The following is a 21,287-nucleotide window of genomic DNA, read 5'->3' as shown; positions in this document are numbered from 1 at the left end:
TAGGTTATATATTGTATCCTACAGTAATTAGAGAAAAATGTTGGAAATAAATTTACAAATTAAAAGCAATAAATCCATTTCAGAGATGGGAGTTCAGAAGATGAGAAATAGTGATAATACTTTATGAAAACGGTTCAAATCCCAAGTTCATTATTTTTGGTTTCAGTTGTTCCTTGATTAAACGTATTAATTACAAGCCTAGTTAAAAATCTAACCCTAAAGTTGGTTTATATCAGAGCACTATCTTTCAACTGCTGGATTGAGAGGTGGCAGAAGAGCTTGCTTGATTCAGGCAAGGGTTTCCTGAATGCATTGTACTCTGAAGCCATTGTTTATGGCCTATTGGGTGGAGCAGAACCTGTTGGGCAAGAAGTGGAGACCTTAAAGATCAGCGAAAAAATAGTTTCATGAGGCCAAGATGAGCAAGAGTGCTGATCCGTACCCCTCAAAAATAATCTGAACTGCTGCCATCTCTCAATCCCCACCACCCCATAATGACCTCAACCTCTTCCCCCATTAGACTTATCTTGTTGGTGGCTGGATCGTCTAAATCTATCTGATTTTAAACAAAAGAGTGCCGGGTGCAGACAGTTAAGGTCTCATAGTGCCTGATGCAGCCAGTGAAGGTTGCCTGGTGCCCTGTGCAGGTTGCGCATTAACAGGTGCAGGTAGTGAAGGTTTCACAATGCCTGATGTTGCTAATGAATATCAAATAGTGCCTGATTCATTGAATGTTCCATCGTACCCAGTGTAGGTCGCATGGCGACTAGTGCAGACAGTGCAGGTTGCATGAGGCTGGTGCAAGCCTGATGGGTGCAGATTTATAGTGCCCAAAACAGATAGTGAAGTTGAACGTTGCCCGGTGCAGGCTGTGACGGTTGCACAGTGCCCAATGCAATTGTGAAAGTTTTATGATGCCTGTTACAGACCCAATGAGTGCAGAGTACAGGCTGCACAATGCCCAATTCATGTTTAATAATCTGCTTACAGAGAATATCAAATTTCAAACTATATATTGAGAATAGTGAAGATTGAATAATATTTACATAGATTCACACTCCACACCTAAACATTAACTTTTAATTACGCATGCCTCCTGCCCAATGTATTTACTTTTGAGTTGTCATATTGTTCTTTATGAGTTAATATACAGTGCAAAACAAAAATGGCATTAATGTGTGTACCAAATGGAAATTGTATGCTTCTAACATTGCAGAATCTATCCAGGGGAAGAAATTGCTGATTCCCAAATTTGTTTCTCCATTGTCATCACTTAATCTGTTTTAAAATATTGCCACCTTTGCTATGGTGAGAATAACTTGGTCACATACACCAGAATTACAATTAAGACAGGGACAATTGAAACAAGATAATTTAATTAATTGTAAGCTTTTTCCTGTTTAGAAACATAGAAAATAGGAGATGGAGGCGGCCATTCGAGCTTGCTCCGCCATTCATTATGATCATGACTGATCATCCACCTCAATAGCCTAATCCTGCCTTCCCCCCATATCCTTTGATCCCCTTCGGCCTAAGTGCTATATCTAACTGCTTCTTGAAAACATACAATGTTTTGGCCTCAGCTACTTTCTGTGGTAACGAATTCCACAGGCTCACCACTCTGGGTGAAGAAACTTTTCTTCATCTCTGTCCTAAGTGGTCCACCCCATATCTTCAGACTGTGACCACCTGGTTCGGGTTCTGGACATTCCTACCATCGGGAAAAACCTTCCTGCATCTACCCTGTCCAGTTCTGTTAGAATTTTATAAGTTTCTTTGAGATCCTCCTCATTCTTCTGAACTCCAGCAAATACAATCCTAACCAACTTAGTCTCTCGTACATCCATCCTGCCATCCCAGGAATCAGTCTGGTTAACCTTTGCTGCATTCCCTCTGTAGCAAGAACATCCTTCCTCAGATAAGACCAAAACTGCACACAATATTCTAGGTGTAGCCTCCCCAGGACCCTGTATAATTGCAGCAAGCCATCATTGCTTCTGTACTCAAATCCTCTCACAATGAAGGCCAGCATACCATTTACCTTCTTTACCGCCTGCTATATCTGCACTTACCTTTAGCGCCTGGTGTGCAAGGACACCCAGGTCTCAGTAAAGTAGTGCATATTGTCAGATTTTCATGGTTAGCATGGATATTTTGGGGTTACTAAATTTTGTCTTTAATTTGTAAATTGATAAGATTCTGCTAATGGGAGGCCTATAAACCACTTTTAAATTGGAAAATGTTACCAGCTCTGCTTCCAATTTCCACCCTGCCATTAATTTCACATGCTCCATCTTCCACTCCACATCTCCGCATTTATTGAAATGTTTTGTCAATTTTAAAGTCTTATTAGATTTTGGTGTACCCTTAGTGGTATAATTATTTTTCTGCTGTTTGTATGGGGCCAGAGCATTTGACCGTGGTGCAGCTTGGATATATTGATGGGCCGGCCCTCTTCAGGTAACCCGCGGTGTGGCCCCAGCGCGCGGTGGTGGGCTTTGCCGGCGGATCGCGTCATGTCACATTGTTGTGACGTCCTCCCCTCTATTTGTGACGTGAGGCAACGGAGCCTGTGATTGGACGTTGCCGAGGTAACCGTTTATGGCAGAGCCGAGCGGATTGGCCAGCTTTCCACTAATCAAGTCCGCAGTTGACCTTGAGCTCTCCCGCCCGTCGGGGTGTGCGTTGCCATAGCGACGCTGGCGTTGCGCATCAAAACAAAACTGATCCAATTTCTTCCGAGAATTGGTGGAAAGAGGCAGGGTGGGGTGTTCCCGGGGCTGGGGAGACGGAGGCTGATTATATACGACCTGAAAGGGGGAGCGCGGGCGGGCAAGGTGCGGAATCTGAACCTGCGGGTGCACGAGACCAAGGCCGTTGAGAAACGCCGAGCCGAGCGGCAGGAACAAGCAGCAGCCCTCAAGCTAAACACAACCCTGCACCATGTTCCGTGCAATGGAAGAAGACCCGTTCTTCACGTAAGCTTAGGTTACAGTGTTTGCCTCAGTTGCCGAGATATCGTTTTTTTTTGATGGAGGTATTCAAAGTCATAAGGGGTAGGTAGGGGAAACTAATGGAAAGGTCGAGAACAAGGAAGGTACTGAGTTGAGCGAATTGGCGAAAGAATCAGCGCCAACATGAGGATTTTTAGGCACACCAGGAAACTGGTATGGATATGGGTTAGCTATTGCAGGCTGCAACATCTTCAGAAAGGGAGACGGAAGAGTTGGGAGAGGATATGGGGGGGAGGGGGGGGGGGGGGTTCTGCTGTGAGGTGCTCCGGAGAGTGAATGCCTCCACCCCGTGCGGGAGGTTGGGGCTGATACAGCTGAAGGTGGTATACCACACGAGGGCGAGGATGAGCCAATTCTTTGAAGGAGTAGAAGATGTGTGTGAGCGTTGCGGGGGTGGCCCCACGAATCATGTTCATATGTTTTGGTCCTGGCCAAAGCTCGAGGATTACTGGAAGGAGGTTTTTAGGGCAATTTCTAAAGTGGTGCACGTGAAACTGGACCTGGGCCCCCTGGGGGCCATATTCGGCGTGTCGACCAGCCAGGGTTGGAAACGGGTGCGTTGATCCTGATGGGTCGGAGAGCAACCTCCCCACCCTGTGCCCTGGCGTGGCGGGGGGACCTGTTGGAATTCTTGACTCTTGAGAAAGTTAAGTTTGAACTGAGGGGTTCTACAATTCATGGGCATTATTCATCATGCACTTTCAAGAACTGGATAACATCGAACATTAGTTGAGGGGGGGGCGCTGTGTGTTAATGGTGACTTTGGGTGATTCCTGATTCCTTTTTGTCATTTGTTTATCAGAACATGCGGGCTAATGTTTGGGGTCTGGTGGGTGGATGGGATCATTGTTATTGATATGGGGATTGACATATTTGTCACTGATTATTGTTTATTGTTGGTGTATGTAAATTTGGGAGAAAATGTGAAAAACAGGAGAATAAAAAATATTTTTAAAAAAGGGAGACAGAAAAGTGCTGTGTGAAGAATTGAGTATTGGGGGTCATTATGGAATGAGCTGGGGTATGGTGGAGGGAGCTGCCCTTTGGCAATGCTGAGAGGAGATGTTTCTGGTGGTGGAATCACACTGGAAATGCCAGAAATGACAGTAAATGCTTCATTGAATGTGCGGGCTGGTACAGCAGTAGATGGAGACAAGGGGAAATCCTATCCTGGAGAAATAGGGAGGGGGTGAGTGCACAAATACAGAAAATGTTACAAACGCAGTCAAGGATGAAGGGGGACCCTTGGTTGATGAAAAAAGATTTCTCAGAAGTGCTGGTGTGGTAGGATGCCTCACTAAAATTGATGGAACAGAAATGGAAGAATTGAGAGAATGGAACGGGTGTTAAGGTGTGAGAAAGTGTAGTTCAGGTAGCTGTGGGAGTTGGCAAGCATGTAATGAATATTAATTGATAGCCTAACAACACAAATGGAGACACATCAAGAAAGGGAAAGGAAAGGAAGATGGGGCATGTGAAACTGAGGGCAGGCTGGAAATCTGTAGCAAAGTTGATAAAGTTTTCCAATTTAAATGTGAATTGTTTGCAGGTCTGACAGAGGAATCTATTTATAAATTAATGAGGCAAAATCAAACTGTTTTAATGGATGAATATGGATTGGAAACAGCATAAAAGCTCAGAATAGTAAAAGATACAGTAAGTTTGAGGGGAGACTTTACTTGATTTAATAATGAGTGATGTCAGACTTTTTAAATTTAATAGCAGTGGAGCATTTATCTAGCAATGATCACAACATGACCAAATTCAAAGCAAAATTTGAAAAGGAGAAATTTAACAACTTGCTTTCTAGATTTTGGTAAGAGCTAACATTATCAGGCAGAGACTTGGGACAGCAAACTTGTCAAAAATGTTGGGCAAAACTGCACATGAACGGTGAGAGTTTTTCAGAAAATGGTCAAATTGAGAGCAGGGAGGTAACAAAGCCAAAGGAAGAAGCGTGTAAAATGCAAAGAGTAGTATAGATTTAAAGGACTGGTGGAAATATGAAAAAAGTAAACAAAGACAATGATCCTAACCTTGAGGGATATCAAGATTAGTGCAATAAGATTCAATAATTTAATTGGGTTAAATTTAACTTGAACTCAAACCTCCCCAATTACAACCCAAATGGCATATAGCAACAATAGTTATTGGCTATTTTATATACAGGAACCATGAAATACATGGAAAAAAGAACTTGTTCATGTTGACTCGGTGATAGTGAAGAAACAAAACAACTTGCAAAGAATTTGTGTCTATAAATGGTCTGAATGTGCTTCACAGCCAATAAATTATTTCTAGCAGAGGCAAAAAAAACATTTTTGTCACAGGAACATGCCATAAACAAATGACTAATTTGATTTTAAACAAGTAAGATTTTGGAAGAAGAAGGATAATGGGAGTAAATAAAGGGTGGACTTAAGAACATAAGTAGGAGCAGGCGTAGGCCATCTGGCCCCTCGAGCCTGCTCCGCCATTCAATAATCTTTTGTGGACTCAGCTCCACTTTCCGGCCCGAACACCATAATCTGTTGTTCCTTTATTCTTCAAAAACTATCTTTCTTTATCTTGAAAACATTTGATGACGGAGCCTCAACTGCTTCACTGGGCAGGGAATTCCATAGATTCACTTCTCTTTATTTTGAGGCTATGCCTCCTAGTTCTGCTTTCACCCACCAGTGGAAACAACCTCCCCGCATCTATCCTATCTATTCCCTTCATAATTTTATATGTTTCTATAAGACCCCCCCTCATCCTTCTAAATTCCAACGAGTACAGTCCCAGTCTACTCAACCTCTCCTCGTAATCCAACCCCTTCAGCTCTGGGAATAACCTAGTGAATCTCCTCTGCACACCCTCCAGCACTAGTACGTCCTTTCTCAGGTAAGGAGACCAAAACTGAACACAATATTCCAGGTGTGGCCTCACTAACACCTTATACAGTTGCAGCATAACCTCCCGAGTCTTAAACTCCATACTCTAGCAATGAAGGACAAAACTCCATTCGCTTTCTTAATCACCTGTTGCACCTGTAAACCAACTTTTTGTTACTCATGCACTAGGACACCCAGGTCCCTCTGCACAGCAGCATGTTTTAATATTTGATCATTTAAATAATAATTCCTTTTCTGTTCTTACCAAAATGGATAACCTCACATTTGTCAACATCTGCCAGACCCTAGCCCATTCACTTAAAGTATCCAAATCCCTCTGCAGACTTCCAGTATCCTCTGTACTTTTTGCTTTACCACTTATCTTAGTGTCGTCTGCAAACTTGGACACATTGCACTTGGTCCCCAACTCCAAAACATCTGTGTAAATTGTGAACAATTGTGGGCCCAACACTGATCCCTGAGGGACACCACTAGCTACTGATTGCCAACCAGAAAAACATCCATTAATCCCCACTCTTTGCTTTCTATTAATTAACCAATCCTCTATCCATGCTACTACTTTGCCCTTAACGCCATGCATCTTTATCTTATGCAGCAACCTTTTGTGTGGCACCTTGTCAAAAGCTTTCTGGAAATCCAGATATACCACATCCATTGGCTCCTTGTTGAGCACAGGGTTAAATCGCTGGCTTTGAATGCAGACCAAGGCAGGCCAGCTGCACGGTTCGATTCCCGTAACAGCCTCCCCGAACAGGCCATGGAATGTGGCGACTAGGGGCTTTTCACAGTAACTTCATTTGAAGCGTACTTGGGACAATAAGCGATTTTCATTTCATTTTTACTGCACTGGTAATGTCCTCAAAGAATTCTGCTAAATTAGTTAGGCATGACCTGCCCTTTATGAACCCATGCTGCGTCTGTCCATGGGATAATTTCCAGGAAGGCTTTACAGGTGACCAGTCACAGTTAATTCTTGAACTGTTGTATCTGATTGACCCGAATACAGAAACCAGTGGTAAATTGGCTAAATTTGCAATTTTGATGGAAAATGAATTTTAACACTGACATGCAACATGTTACCTATTAAGAGAAAGAATGGACAGCAGGAAATGGGAAAGAAATTGATTTAGCACAATAAACCATGGGAAATGACATGGAAGGGAGAGTAGAATCATTCCATCAATGTTTTAGAACTCTGCTTCTAAATTTGGAGGAGAAACACATCAAACAAACGTCACAAAATCTTTCCAATTTGTCTGCACCCTAACTGGCAAAGGAACTGCTTGAGGGTACCCAGGAGTTTAGCTCATGAGTTTTTGTTTTTCAATTCAGACACAGAAGTTTAAGGGCTCCTCCTGGATCCATTCACCTTGCCACTGCCTGGCCATTGCTCCATCGTGGAAATAAAAGCTGGGTGAAATGTAAACAAGCTGCCAATTTACTAATTTTGAGCTGCTGTCCAAGATGAATGTCACCCTCCCTTCATTTGGCACATCAATTCCACATGCTTCACACGCTAGCTAAACATTTTTGCATAAAACATTGTGGATTTGGCTCCACTTATTGTTTGGACTTTTTTTGATAATCTACTTGATCCTGTCTTCCCATTTCTTTTCAGAGTAGTCTCAGTCCTTTTTCTCGAATTATTAGCTGTGTAATATTTCCTGCTGCCACCTGATGAGATCTACCGTGTGGAATTAGTGAGGTCTTGCGACACTAAAACTCAGTCGAAATTTGAGTTAAACGTCTCGGATGCAAACAAGAATCTTTATTGCCTCTATTTGATTACAATTGAGAGAAACTTAAATCTATTCTCAATAAAGTCCAGCTAGCAAAAGGATTTAAAGAGAAGTAACTTGTACACAATTTTACTTTCAAAATAATATAGATATGGTTTCTTGCTTATGGCAAAACAGCTTGCATTTCCTTCAAGAGTTAGTGGAAAAGTGAAAATATGAAAAATAAAGATAGCGAGTAGTTAGATCAAAGTATAGGATGACCCTAGATAAAGATGGCCGTATGGACCATCATGTTTAAGGAGAATCTTATCAGTCTTTAGTCATCTGCCTACACCTCTATGTCGTCCTAATTGGTTTGGGTTAGAATCACATACATTTGATTCGATGGTTAACTGTCAATCCTTAATGTGCAACATAAGTTCTGAATGTTTCATGTTTGAATATTTGTGTATGCTATGGAATGCGATTCTGTGCTTTTATCAAGACTGGTTTCTACTGGTTTTCTGCTGACTTTGCTTCATCCACATTATGAACACATTATGCCTTCATGTTGCTATGGTGCTTACTTCAACCTTGATCTAGATTACTGGTACGGCTCATTTCTTAATGTCAAACTGACTTTGAAAATATGTTCATCAGAACAATAGCTTTTTCATCTTGCTTAGTGAAAATGTTTTTATCTCCAATTAGTTTATGCATGTGTCAGGCTTTTTGTGTCTCTTGAAGCTATGTGTTTTGCAATGGCCTGAGGTTGAGTGCTGATATCCTCATTTTAAAATGGGTATTAAACCTGGGTCTTAATATTTACATTAAAATAGCTTTTTTACCTATCAGATCTATCAGGAAATAGTTGATTCTGTCACCACCCATGTGAAATAGCAGCCATATGTCATTAACTTTACATTAAATTGCAGCGTTTTCTCAACTTGAATCAAAATTTCACAGCATTGTTGTGTGCATGATGACGTTTGTCTTGCCAAAAGCTGCAGTACAAGTATGAGAAAAAAAATCCAAGTCGTATAGTGATATTAAGATTGTTCATCCAGCAATAATTTCCAAAGTTCGTTAATTTTTCTGTGATAGTTGCTTGTATTGGGCTTATACAATTGGCATGTCTCTCATTCTGAAAGGATAGTGAAGTGACTGTCATGCCATAGATTTTAAAGCCTCTGATTTAAGATTTTCAGTTTATACTATTTAGTTACATACCACTTTGCATTGGTGTTCCTGCCAAAAGATCAATCAACATTCATATATAAAGCTTGCAATGTATACTCACGACATATTGAATACAGGAGTTGGGACGTCTTGTTGAAGTTGTACAAGACATTGGTACGGCCACACTTGGAATACTGTGTGCAGTTCTGGTCACCCTATTATAGAAAGGATATTATTAAACTGGAAAGAGTGCAGAAAAGATTTACTAGGATGTTGCCGGGACTTGATGGCTTGAGTTATAAGGAGAGGCTGGATAGACTGGGACTTTTTTCCCTGGAGCGTAGGAGGCTTAGGGGTGATCTTATAGAGGTCTATAAAATAATGAGGGGCATAGATAAGGTAGATAGTCAACATCTTTTCCCAAAGGTAGGGGAGTCTAAAACTAGAGGGCATAGGTTTAAGGTGAGAGGGGAGAGATTCAGAAGGGCCCAGAGGGGCAATTTCTTCACTCAGAGGGTAGTGAGTGTCTGGAATGGGCTGCCAGAGGTAGTAGTAGAGGCGGGTACAATTGTGTCTTTTAAAAAGCATTTAGATAGTTACATGGGTAAGATGGGTATAGAGGGTTATGGGCCAAGTGCGGGCAACTGGGACTAGCTTAATGGTAAAAACTGGGCGGCATGGACTGGTTGGGCCGAAGGGCCTGTTTTCATGCTGTAAACTTCTATGATTCTATGAATGCTTCATACAATTAAGGCATTCTGCAACATTACTAGTGATGTGGTATGGTGGCAAGGTGTTCAACTGTGCAGCAAATCACAACGGGAGAGCAGAGCATTTAAAAATGGTACAGGAATCGGAGAGCAGAGCATTTAAAAATGTTGCAGGAATTCCAAAGCAGGATTCAAACAGAGGTAGGAAAGAATTCAATAAATGGCATCATGTCTAACCCAACACAGAGGGAGAAGCAGTGGAACTCCAAGGCTTTAAGGCAGATAAAAAGGGTAAGTATATGTTTATATATACTAGTATGCTTTGTATTTTAGCAAATGATCAATTAGGAAGATAGAAGTTAAGAGAGCACAGATGTCAGGGGAAGGAGTGAGCAATTAACCTGGCCTAAGCACAAGGAAAAGTTTGCAAAATTGTTTTCCGTTTTGGATCAAGAAAAGTCTTAAACCTCTTTTTGACAACTTCGGATAGTCTAATAAATTGAGGCATGTCATTTTTTTTTCAGCATTTTTATGCTCAATGCAAGTTAGTTTGTAGTAAAAGGAGAAACTATTTCGAACAAAATAAAAAGTAGATTCAAAATAATTGAAATTAAGTTATGGCAGAGTTAGTTGTGTGCCTGAACTGCAGTATGTGGAATTTGGGAAAAGCGATAGTATTCAGAGTGGAATACATTTGCAATCTCCATCCTGGTATCCATCCAGATGTGAGAGTTGGAGACACAGTATCTGGACAGTTTGGGCCAAACTTCAGTCAGATCTTGTGGGGGTACAGGTTCAGGATGAGGTTAGTTTGACTAATGGCCAGGGGTTGGAGAGGAGGATTTGCAGAAACTGATTCTATTCAACAGGTACAATATATTTGCTACCTCTGAGGATAATGTCATGACTGTAGGAAGGAAAGTCAGAATGTTCACCCTGACACCTTAAACCAGGAGGCTGTCCAAAGGAGAGCAGAGGGAAAGCATAATATGGTACTTAATGCGGATTTAATAATTAGGGGCTTATTTTGAATACTAGGATATTCCAAATCGCGGAAGGGAAGCTTGAAGTGCCTACTCTCAACAGTATTTTGCAATTTTATATGATGTGAGGAAAGATGTGAAGACCAGTGAACTAAAGAACAAAGAAAATTTAAGCACAGGAACAGGTCCTTCGGTCCTCCAAGCCTGCACCGACTATGTTGCCAGTCTGAACTAAAAAACCCTAATCCGCTGGCGACCATATCCCTCTATTCCCATGTATTTGTCAAGACGCTCCTTAAAAGTCACTATCATATCTGCTTCCACTACCTCCCCCGGCAGCGAGTTCCAGAGTTCCACCACCCTTGTGTAAAAAAACTTGCCTTGTACATCTCCTTTAAACCTCGCCCTTCACACTTTAAACCTAAGCCCCCTAGTAATTGAATCTTCCACCCTGGGAAAAAGCTTCTGACTATCCACTCTGTCCATGTCCTTCATAATCTTGTACACTTCTATCAGGTCACCCCTCATTCCAGTGAGAACAAACCAAGTTTCTCCAACCTCTTCTCATAGTTAATGCCCTCCATACCAGGCAATATCCTGGTAAATCTTTTCTGTACCCTCTCCAAACCCTCCACGTCTTTCTGGTAGTGTGGCAACCAGAATTGAACACTATATTCCAAGTGTGGCCTAACTAAGGTTCTATAAAGCGGCAAAATGACTTGCCAATTTTTAAACTCAATGTCCCGGCCAATGAAGGCAAGCATGCCGTATGTCTTCTTGACTACCTTCTCCACCTGCGTCGCCAATTTCAGTGAATTGTGTACCTATACACCCAGATCCCTCTGCCTATCAATACACTTGAGGGTTCTGCCATTTACTGTATATTTCCCATCCGTATTAGACCTTCCAAAATTACCTCACATTAAACTCCATCGCCATCTCTCCGCCCAAGTCTCCAACCGATCTATATCCTGCTGTATCCTCTGACGGTCCTCATCGCTATCCACTATTCCCTCAACCTTTGTGTCGTCCTCAAACATACTAAACAAACCAGTTACATTTTCCTCCAAATCATTTATATATATATATATATATATATATATATATATATATTACAAACAGCAAAGGTCCCAGCACTGATCCCTGAGGATTGCCACTAGTCCTAGCCTTCCATTCAGAAAAGCACCCTTCCACTGCTACCCTCTGTCTTCTATGTCCAAGCCAGTCTGTATCCATCTTGCCAGCTCACCTCTGATCCCGTGCGACTTCATCTTCTGTACCAGTCTGCCGTGGGGGACCTTGTCAAAGGCCTTACTGAAGTCCATGTAGACATCATCCACTGCCCTACCTGCATCAATCATCTTTGTCACCTCCTCGAAAAACTTGATCAAGTTAGTGAGACACGACCTCCCCTTCACAAAACTATGTTGCCTCTCGCTGATACATCCCAGATGTTTTTGTAATGATTTTAAACAGAAATAAATGTTGTTGATGTACCATTTGTCAATGTACTCTGTTGATTATTCTTTTGTCTATTATATACCTACTGTGTACATTCCATTGGCCGCGGAAAAATACTTTCCCTGTACTTCATTACATGTGACAATAAATATCAATCAATCAGTAGAACACACAACAGGAAAGTCTGCTGGGAATACACTTAAATACCTTCATGGTCACACTGGGAGAAGGCGGAGCGGGTGGGGATGGATAGGCTAGTGGAGGAGATCCTTCAGGTGGACAGGAGGTACTTGGTAGCCCCGGGGTCAGGAATGGCACTGGCTGAAGGAATGGCAGAAGCTGCAGTTGGAGTTTGGGTTGCTATCTACGGGGAAGGCGATGGGGCAGCTGAGAAAGACGTGAGGGGTGTAAGAATGTGGGGAGAAGGCAAGGAGGATGCTGGCGCACCAGTTGAGGAAGCAGGAGGTGGCGAGGGAGATCGGGAAAATGAAGGACGGGGGGAGAGGGGGGGGGGGGGGAGATACGGTCCTGAACCCCGTGGGGGCGAACAGGGTTTTTTTAGGGACTTTTACGGCAGATTTTACGAGTTGGAACCCCCAACCGGGGTGGAGGGGATGAGACAGTTTTTAGAGGGAGTGGAGTTCCCAAGGGCGAAAGAAGAGCTGGTGGAGGGCCTGGGGCCCCAATTGGGCCGTTTGAAGTGGTGGAGGGGCTGGAGGTGATGCAGTTGGGCAAGGCCCGGGGCCAGAAGGGTACCAAGTGGAGTTCAATAAAAAAAACCTCGGGAGTGCTGAGGCCCTTATTGGTAAGGGCGTTTAATGAGGCTAGGAAGCGAGGGGTGCTCCTCCAGACAATATCGCAGGCCTCAATTTCTCTCACCCTGAAGCGGGAAAAGGGCCCGGAACAATGTGGGCTGTATAGGCCCATCTCCCTGCTAAAGGTAGATGCCAAGCTATTGGCCAAGATCCTGGCCTCGAGAATAGAGGATTGTGTTCCAGGGGTGATAGGGGAGGACCAGACTGGGTTTGTGAAGGGGAGACATTTGGCGGCAAATATTAGAAGGCTGTTAAATGTGATCCGAGAGATGAGAGGTGGAGGTGGTGGTTGCCACGGATGCGGAAGAGGCCTTTGATGAGGTGGAATGGGATGTCCTAGGGTGGTTTGGGTTTAGGCAGCGTATTGTGGACTGGGTCCAGTTGCTGTACCAGGCACCGGTGGTGAGTGCGGACAAACCGAGTGAGCTCAGGCTCTTTTAGGCTGTATTGGGGGATCAGGCAGGGATGTCCACTCTCCCCACTGTTTTTTGCCTCAGCTATGGAGCCACAGGATGGTGCTGAGCGTCGAAGGACTGGCAGGGGATAGTACGGGGGGGGGGGGGGGGGGGGTGGAGCACAGGGTCTCGCTTTACGCGGACGACCTGCTTCTGTACATTTCGGACTCGCTGCGTGGAATTAGAGGGATTATGGGGATCCTAGAGGAATTTGGCCGGTTTTCGACGTATAAATTGAACGTGGGAAAATGCGAGGTCTTTCTGATCCAAACACGAGGGCAGGAGAACAGGCTGGGAGAGATGTCATTTAAGGTGGTGGGAGGGAGCTTTCGATATTTGGGCATCCAGGTGGCGCGTGAGTGGGAGCAGCTGCGCAAGCTGAATCTGGCTCGGTTGGGGAACTTTAGAAGGTGGGATGTGCTCCTGTTGTCAGTGGTGGGGAGGGTGCAGACGGTGAAGATGACGGTTCTCCTGATGTTTCTGTTCATATTTCAGAGCCTTCCAATTTTTAACCCCAAGGCTTTCTTCAAGAGGGTGAATGCAGTGATTTCTGGGTTTGTGTGGGCGGGTAACATCCCACGGGTGAAGAAGCTGCTGCTGGAGTGGGGCCAAGGGGTGGGAGTGGGGGCTGGACCTACATAATTTTATAAATTATTATTGGACGGCGAACATAGCAATGGTCAAGCAGTGGGGCAGGAATCGGTGTGGGAGCAGGTGGAGGCGGCCTCACGTAGGGGCACGTGTTTCGGGGCACTGTTAAAGGCACCTCTGCCTTTCTCCCTGGCTACGTACTCCACAAACCCGATAGTAGTGGCTGCCCTGGGGTGTGGGAACAGTGGCGGAAGCATATGGGGGTGGAGGGGGCATCGCTGTGGGCACCAATTTGTGACAACCGCCAGTTTGTGGCGGGGGGGCTAGATGGGGGATTTCGGGGGGCAGCGGGCTGCGATCGAGCGGTTTGAGGATTTGTTTATAGGTGGGGGCTTTCCGTGTTTGGAGGAATTGGAGGAGAAGTTCGAGCTGCCTGGTGGGAAGGGGTTCTGCTAATTGCAGGTGAGGAACATTGTGTGGAGGCAGGTTTTGACCTTTCCGCACCTGCCACCCCAGGGGGTACAGGACAAGGTAGTGTCAAAACCGGGAGTGGGGACCTCCGGTGGTGGCCATGGGGGAGTAGGTCGCACATTCGATAGCTCCAGCCTGTAACGGACTTTCGGACCTTTTTCCCCCCTGCTTATCTCGGATTTTATGGGATAAATTGGTGAACTGTGCAATATTAAGGAGGATTCCCTCTCTGGTGTATGGAGAATTGGACCAGAAGCGGCCGTGTGAAACGACTCAGTCCTGGTAGTGAGAAGCAAACGGAGCTGGTATCGCGGGACAGCATGGCGGAGGGCAAGGGCCGAGGAGAGATGGCATAGTGGTCGACGGAGCAGCTGGTGAAGTTTTTTGAGGATTGCTTCGCCAAGCTGAAAAAGGATACGCTGGACCCAATCAAGGCTTTGATTGATCAAGTAGTCTAGAATCAGGAGACCCAGGGGAAAGCGATACAGGAGATCGAACAAAAGTTATCCGATCAGGAGGACTATATAACCGTGCTAGAGAACAAGGTGGAGGTGTGGGACGACCACCAGAAGAGGATGCAGTAGAAGCTGGAGGACCTGGAGAATAGGTCCAGGGGGCAGAACCTCAGAATTGTTGGCCTCCCTGAAGGCAGTGAAGGATCGGATGCGAGGGCATATGTGTTGGACATGCTGGAGAAGTTGATGGGGGCTGGGATGTTCCCTCGGCCCCTGGAGGTGGATAGAGCGCACAGAGCCCTCGCGAGGAAGCCCAGGGCGAATGACCCGCCGAGGACCGTGGTGGTACGTTTTCACCGTTTTACGGATAAGGAACACGTCTTGCGGTGGGCCAAGAAAGAACAGCAGCAAGTGGGAGAACTGTGAGTTGCATATTTATCAGGACCTTGGAGTGCAATTGGCTAAGAGACGGGCTGGATTCAATCGGGCAAAGGCGACTCTCTTCAAGAAGGGGGTGAAGTTCGGGATGCTGTACCCTGTGCGGCTGTGGGCTATGCACAAGGAACAGGACTTTTATTTTGAGACACCGGACGATGTATGGGCATTCATTAAAGAAAAGAAGCTGGAGATGATTTAAAGGACATTTAAGCTGCAGAGAAGTTTTGTAGCGGTGGTTCGTAATAATGTACTGTTTTAAAAGAAAGATTTTATGTCGTTCTGAGTGAAATAATGGGCTGTGGTGATGGTTGGAGGGTGCTTTGTCTTGCAGGGATTTGATGCGAGTGGGAGGGTGTCTTGAAGTTAGAGCTATTCTTCGGGAGACTGGGTTTTGATTGTCTCTTCAGTGGTTTATGTTAATTTCTTCTTTTTTTTTTGCTGCTTACCTACTGGGGATGCTGTTAAAAGGTTTATTCATGTGGGGGGAGAGGTTTGAACAATAGGGAGACGGACTGTTTGGTGTCAGGGGCGGGGATTATCGGGATCGGCATGGTCCAGCTGACGGGGGGGGGGGGGGGGGGTGGAAGCCCCCGTCCAGGCTTATTACGTGGAACGTGAGAGGACTGAATGGGCCGGTCCAGAGGGCTCTCGTGTTAGCGCAACTAAGGAAGCTGAAGACAGATGTGGCAATGCTACAAGAGATACATCTAAAGGTCATAGATCAGACGAGATTGAGGAAGGGATGGGTTAGCCAGGGGTTCCACTCAGGGCTGGACTCAAAGACCAGGGGGGTAGCACTTTTGATTAGTAAGTGTGCCACAATTTATTAAGCGTGCCTAAAAAGGACTATGGAGCTCAGGATCATTCCAGAATGCCTGAGGATCAGCCCCCACGCAGTGAATGCAGCAGCAGCCTTCAAACACTGGCAGACTTGCTTTGAGGCCTACATCACATCGACCACAGGCCGAGTCTCAGATGAACAAAAACTGCAGGTCCTGCACTCGAGGGTGAGCACGGAGATTTTCACCCTCATTGAAGACACCCGCGATTTCCAGACGGCGTTCGCAGCACTGAGAAGTCTCTACGTTCGCCCAGTTAACCAAATCTACGCTCGCTACCAGCTCGCGACGAGACGGCAAGCTCCCGGAGAATCGATGGACGAGTTCTACGCCGCGCTGCTGATTTTGGGACGAGCCTGCAGCTGCCCGTCGGTGAACGCAAACGAACACACGGACATGTTAATGCGCGATGCTTTTGTTGCAGGTATACAATCCTCCCAAATCCGCCAAAGACTTCTAGAAAAAGAGTCACTAGGACTCTCAGAGGCACGGGCCCTGGCAGCCTCGCTGGACGTAGCTGCGCGTAATACCCGCGCCTACGGCCCCGACCGCGCAGCAGGCCATTGGGCCCCGTACGTACCCGCCGCGGCAAACCCCCTACCCCCCCCCCCCCCCGGACACCCCACAGGCTTGCGCAGTCCAAACGCCGAGTCGCACCGGGGGCGCCCGCTGTTATTTCTGCGGCCAGGCGAAGCACCCCCGACAACGCTGTCCGGCCCGCGCAGCCATCTGCAAAAGCTGCGGGAAAAAGGGCCACTATGCGGTGGTGTGCCGGTCCCGCGTGGTCGCCGCCGTCCCGGGAGAACAGGGAGCCCTACAGGCAGTCTATGCCTCCCAACCCCCCCAGCACGCCATGTGCGACCGCCAGGCGCCGCCATTTTGGGTCCCGACCACCGCGGCCCCGGGAGAACTGGGAGCCCTGCACGCCGCCTACGCTCCCAAACCCCCCTCCCCGCAGCCCATGTATGACCCGCCGCCAGCGCTCCCGATTTGGGTGCCAGCCAACACTCTCCACGGAGAGGAAGGGGTTTTCCGTATCCCGAACGCCACCCTCACCCCCGTCCCGCGCCCCACGCCTGACCCGCCGGCGCCACCTACCTTGACCCCGACCACCGCTGTCCCCGGCGAGGGAGCTCCGCGCGGTGCCAGCGCTCGCGGCCCCACGACTGACCCGCCGACCTGGGCCCCCGTCCCGCGCCCCACGCCTGACCCGCCGGAGCCGCCGACCTGGGCCCTCGCCCCCGTCCCGCGCCCCACGCCTGACCCGCCGGAGCCGCCGACCTGGGCCCTCGCCCCCGTCCCGCGCCCCACGCCTGACCCGCCAACGCCGCCGACCTGGTCCCTCACCCCCGTCCCGCGCCCCACGCCTGACCCGCCAGCAATACAACTCACCTGGACCCCGACCTCCGTCCCCGGCGAGGGACCTCCTCACTGTCCCAGCGCTCGCACTGACCTGCCGGTCCCCAGCGAGGGAGCTCCGCGCGGTCCTAGCGCCCGCGGCCCTGGCGCTCGCACCAAAGGAACTCCGCGCGGTCCTAGCGCCCGCGGCCCGGGAACTCCGCGCGGTCCTAGCGCCCCCCAGACCCCCCAGCACTCAATGTGCGACCCGCAGACGCCGCCATTTTGGGTCCCGACCACCACGAGGGGAGGAGGGGCCCCGCCATCTTGGACCGCCCCCGACCTGTACGACGCATGGGGGCGGCCATTTTGTCCACCCCCGACGCCATCTTGTGACCCCTCATCTACGGGCGAGGTATGGGGGCGGCCATTTTATCCATCCCCGACGTCCTCTTGGACGGCAACAACCGACCCCACCCCACTACTACAACCACGGCTCGCTTCGGTTACGCTCGATCAGGCTCGGCCCCGGACTCTCCAGACGACGACGACAACGGTCCTAATTAACGGCCACGAGACGCCATGCCTAGTCGACTCCGGGAGCACGGAAAGTTTTATACATCCCGACACGGTAAGACGCTGTTCCTTAACTACCTACCCCAGCGCACAAAAGATTTGCCTAGCCGCAGGATCCCACTCCGTACAGATCCAGGGATTCTGCATAGTTACCCTAACGGTACAGGGGAGGGAATTCAAAAACTACAAACTTAACGTCCTTCCCCAACTCTGTGCCCCCACCTTGCTGGGCTTAGATTTTCAATGTAACCTACAGAGCCTTACGTTTAAATTCGGCGGCCCCATACCCCCACTCACTATCTGCGGCCTCGCCACCCTCAAGGTGCAACCCCCGTCCTTGTTTGCGAACCTCACCCCGGATTGCAAACCCGTCGCCACTAGGAGCAGACGGTACAGCGCCCAGGACCGGACCTTCATTCGCTCCAAAGTCCAGCGGCTACTAAAGGAGGGCATAATCCAGGCCAGCAATAGTCCCTGGAGAGCGCAGGTGGTAGTAGTGAAGACAGGGGAGAAACAAAGGATGGTCATTGACTATAGCCAGACCATCAACAGGTACACACAACTAGACGCGTACCCTCTCCCCCGCATATCCGACATGGTCAATCGGATTGCCCAGTATAAAGTCTTCTCCACCGTGGACCTCAAGTCCGCCTACCATCAGCTCCCCATCCGCCCAAGTGACCGCAAGTACACAGCCTTCGAGGCAGACGGGCGATTATACCACTTCCTAAGGGTCCCTTTTGGCGTCACAAACGGCGTCTCGGTCTTCCAACGGGAAATGGACCGAATGGTTGATCAACATGGGTTACGGGCCACGTTCCCGTACCTCGACAATGTAACCATCTGCGGCCACGATCAGCAGGACCACGACGCCAACCTCCAAAAATTCCTCCAGACTGCCAAAGCCTTGAACCTCACGTACAATGAGGACAAGTGCGTTTTTAGCACCGATCGGCTAGCCATTCTGGGCTACATAGTGCGCAATGGGATAATAGGCCCCGACCCCGAACGTATGCGCGCACTCATGGAATTTCCCCTCCCGCACTGCCCAAAAGCCCTGAAACGCTGCCTGGGGTTCTTTTCATACTACGCCCAGTGGGTCCCCCAGTACGCAGACAAGGCCCGCCCCCTAATACAGACCACGGCTTTCCCGCTGTCGACAGAGGCTTGCCAGGCTTTCAGCCGCATCAAAGCGGACATCGCAAAGGCCACGATGCGCGCCATCGACGAGTCCCTCCCCTTCCAGGTCGAGAGCGACGCCTCTGACGTAGCTCTCGCGGCTACCCTTAACCAAGCGGGCAGACCCGTGGCCTTTTTCTCCCGAACCCTCCACGCCTCAGAAATCCGCCACTCCTCAGTGGAAAAGGAAGCCCAAGCCATAGTGGAGGCTGTGCGACATTGGAGGCATTACCTGGCCGGCAGGAGATTCACTCTCCTCACTGACCAACGGTCGTTTGCCTTCATGTTCGATAATGCACAGCGGGGCAAGATCAAGAACGACAAGATCTTGCGGTGGAGGATCGAACTCTCCACCTTCAACTATGAGATCTTGTACCGGCCCGGAAAGCTGAACGAGCCGTCTGATGCCCTATCCCGCGGGACATGTGCCAACGCACAAATTGACCGCCTCCAAGCCCTCCACGAGGACCTCTGCCACCCGGGGGTCACTCGGTTTTACCACTTCATCAAGTCCCGCAATCTCCCCTACTCCTTAGAGGAGGTCCGTACAGTCACAAGAGACTGCCACATCTGCGCAGAATGCAAACCGCATTTTTTCAGGCCAGATGGAGCGCACCTGATTAAGGCTTCCCGTCCCTTTGAACGCCTCAGTCTCGATTTCAAAGGGCCCCTCCCCTCCACCGACCGCAACGCGTATTTCCTTAATGTAGTGGACGAATACTCCCGCTTCCCTTTTGCCATTCCCTGCTCCGACATGACCGCGGCCACAGTCATTAAAGCCCTGAACAGCATATTCACACTGTTCGGTTACCCCGCATACGTCCACAGCGACAGGGGGTCCTCTTTCATGAGTGACGAGCTGCGCCAGTTCCTGCTCAGCAAGGGTATAGCTTCAAGCAGGACGACCAGCTACAACCCCCGGGGGAACGGGCAAGTAGAAAGGGAGAACGGCACGGTCTGGAAGGCCGTCCTACTGGCCCTACGGTCCAGGGATCTCCCAGTTTCACGGTGGCAGGAGGTCCTCCCGGACGCTCTCCATTCCATCCGGTCGTTATTATGTACGAGCACTAATCAAACGCCTCACGAGCGTCTCCTTGTCTTCCCTAGGAGGTCCTCCTCTGGAACGTCGCTGCCGACCTGGCTGGCGGCCCCAGGACCCATCCTGCTCCGAAAGCACGTGCGGGCACATAAGGCGGACCCGTTGGTCGAAAGGGTTCACCTCCTCCACGCAAACCCCCAGTACGCCTACGTGGAGTACCCCGACGGCCGACAGGACACGGTCTCCCTGCGGGATCTGGCGCCCGCCGGCACCACGCACACCCCCCCGGCACCATCAACCCAACCGCCCCCCCTTCCTGCCACCGCCGCACCCCGCGACCGCCCCCTTCCCAGGAGGATCAGCCCCCCTCCCCTTTGCACCGACAGCTAAAACCGTGCGGTTCCCGGAGGCGACAACGCTGGTACAAACACTACCACCACCGCCGGGGCCGAGGCGATCGACACGGACGACCAGACCACCCGACCGACTCGTGGCGTCGATGTAAAACAAAGATGGACTGTCCAATGAACATTTTGTTTTCATATATCCTCTGTAAATAGTTGTAACAGGACGATACTGTCCAATACGGTCCTACCATGTAACTGTTCTCTCCTCCCAGGACCAGTACTGTAAACCCTTACCACCATACGAAGCATCACCCCGCCGGGTTCATTTTTGACAAGGGGTGAATGTGGTAGTATGTATTGGGGGTCATGTGGGACTGGAAGCCCTAATGTCATTGGCTGACAGATCCCGGGTCCTGGTTGGCCGTTGACCTCATATTCCGCCCTGAAGGCGAAGTATAAGAAGCCGGTGCCTTCCCCCGCATGCCAGTTTACTATCGGGCTGCTGGGGAACAGACACGCTTAATAAAGCCTCATCGACTTCACTCTGTTTGTCTCACGGAGTCTTTGTGCGCCACAGTAAGCGAGTGGCATTTGAGGTTGAGTAGGTACATAATGGTGAGTGGAAGGTTGGAGGGTGTACGAGTGGTGCTCGTGAACATATATGCTCCGAACTGGGACGACGTGGAATTTATGAGGCATGTGCTAGGTAAGATCCCGGACTTAGAGTCACATAACCTTTTTTTTAAATGTGTTTATTAAGAATTTTTTTAACCAAAATTTTCAAC

At 48.5% G+C, this 21,287-nt stretch overlaps 1 protein-coding gene across 1 annotated transcript in view; it reads left to right on the top strand.

Moving 5' to 3' along the window:
* The first annotated feature begins 2,649 nt into the window (after positions 1–2,649).
* Positions 2,650–21,287, top strand: part of mlf1 (myeloid leukemia factor 1) — a 150,802-nt gene continuing 132,164 nt past the window's right edge. Inside the window, exon 1 of the mRNA XM_072474500.1 lies at positions 2,650–2,978. Within this exon, the coding sequence (XP_072330601.1) occupies positions 2,944–2,978 (35 nt within the window). The 5' untranslated portion in view covers positions 2,650–2,943. The remainder of the gene's footprint in view (positions 2,979–21,287) is intronic.

This window comes from Scyliorhinus torazame, chromosome 14 (assembly GCF_047496885.1).
Source record: "Scyliorhinus torazame isolate Kashiwa2021f chromosome 14, sScyTor2.1, whole genome shotgun sequence".
NCBI classification, from domain to species: domain Eukaryota; kingdom Metazoa; phylum Chordata; class Chondrichthyes; order Carcharhiniformes; family Scyliorhinidae; genus Scyliorhinus; species Scyliorhinus torazame.
The sequence above is the reverse complement of the archived record's forward strand: the minus strand, read 5'-3'. Positions and strand labels throughout refer to the sequence as shown.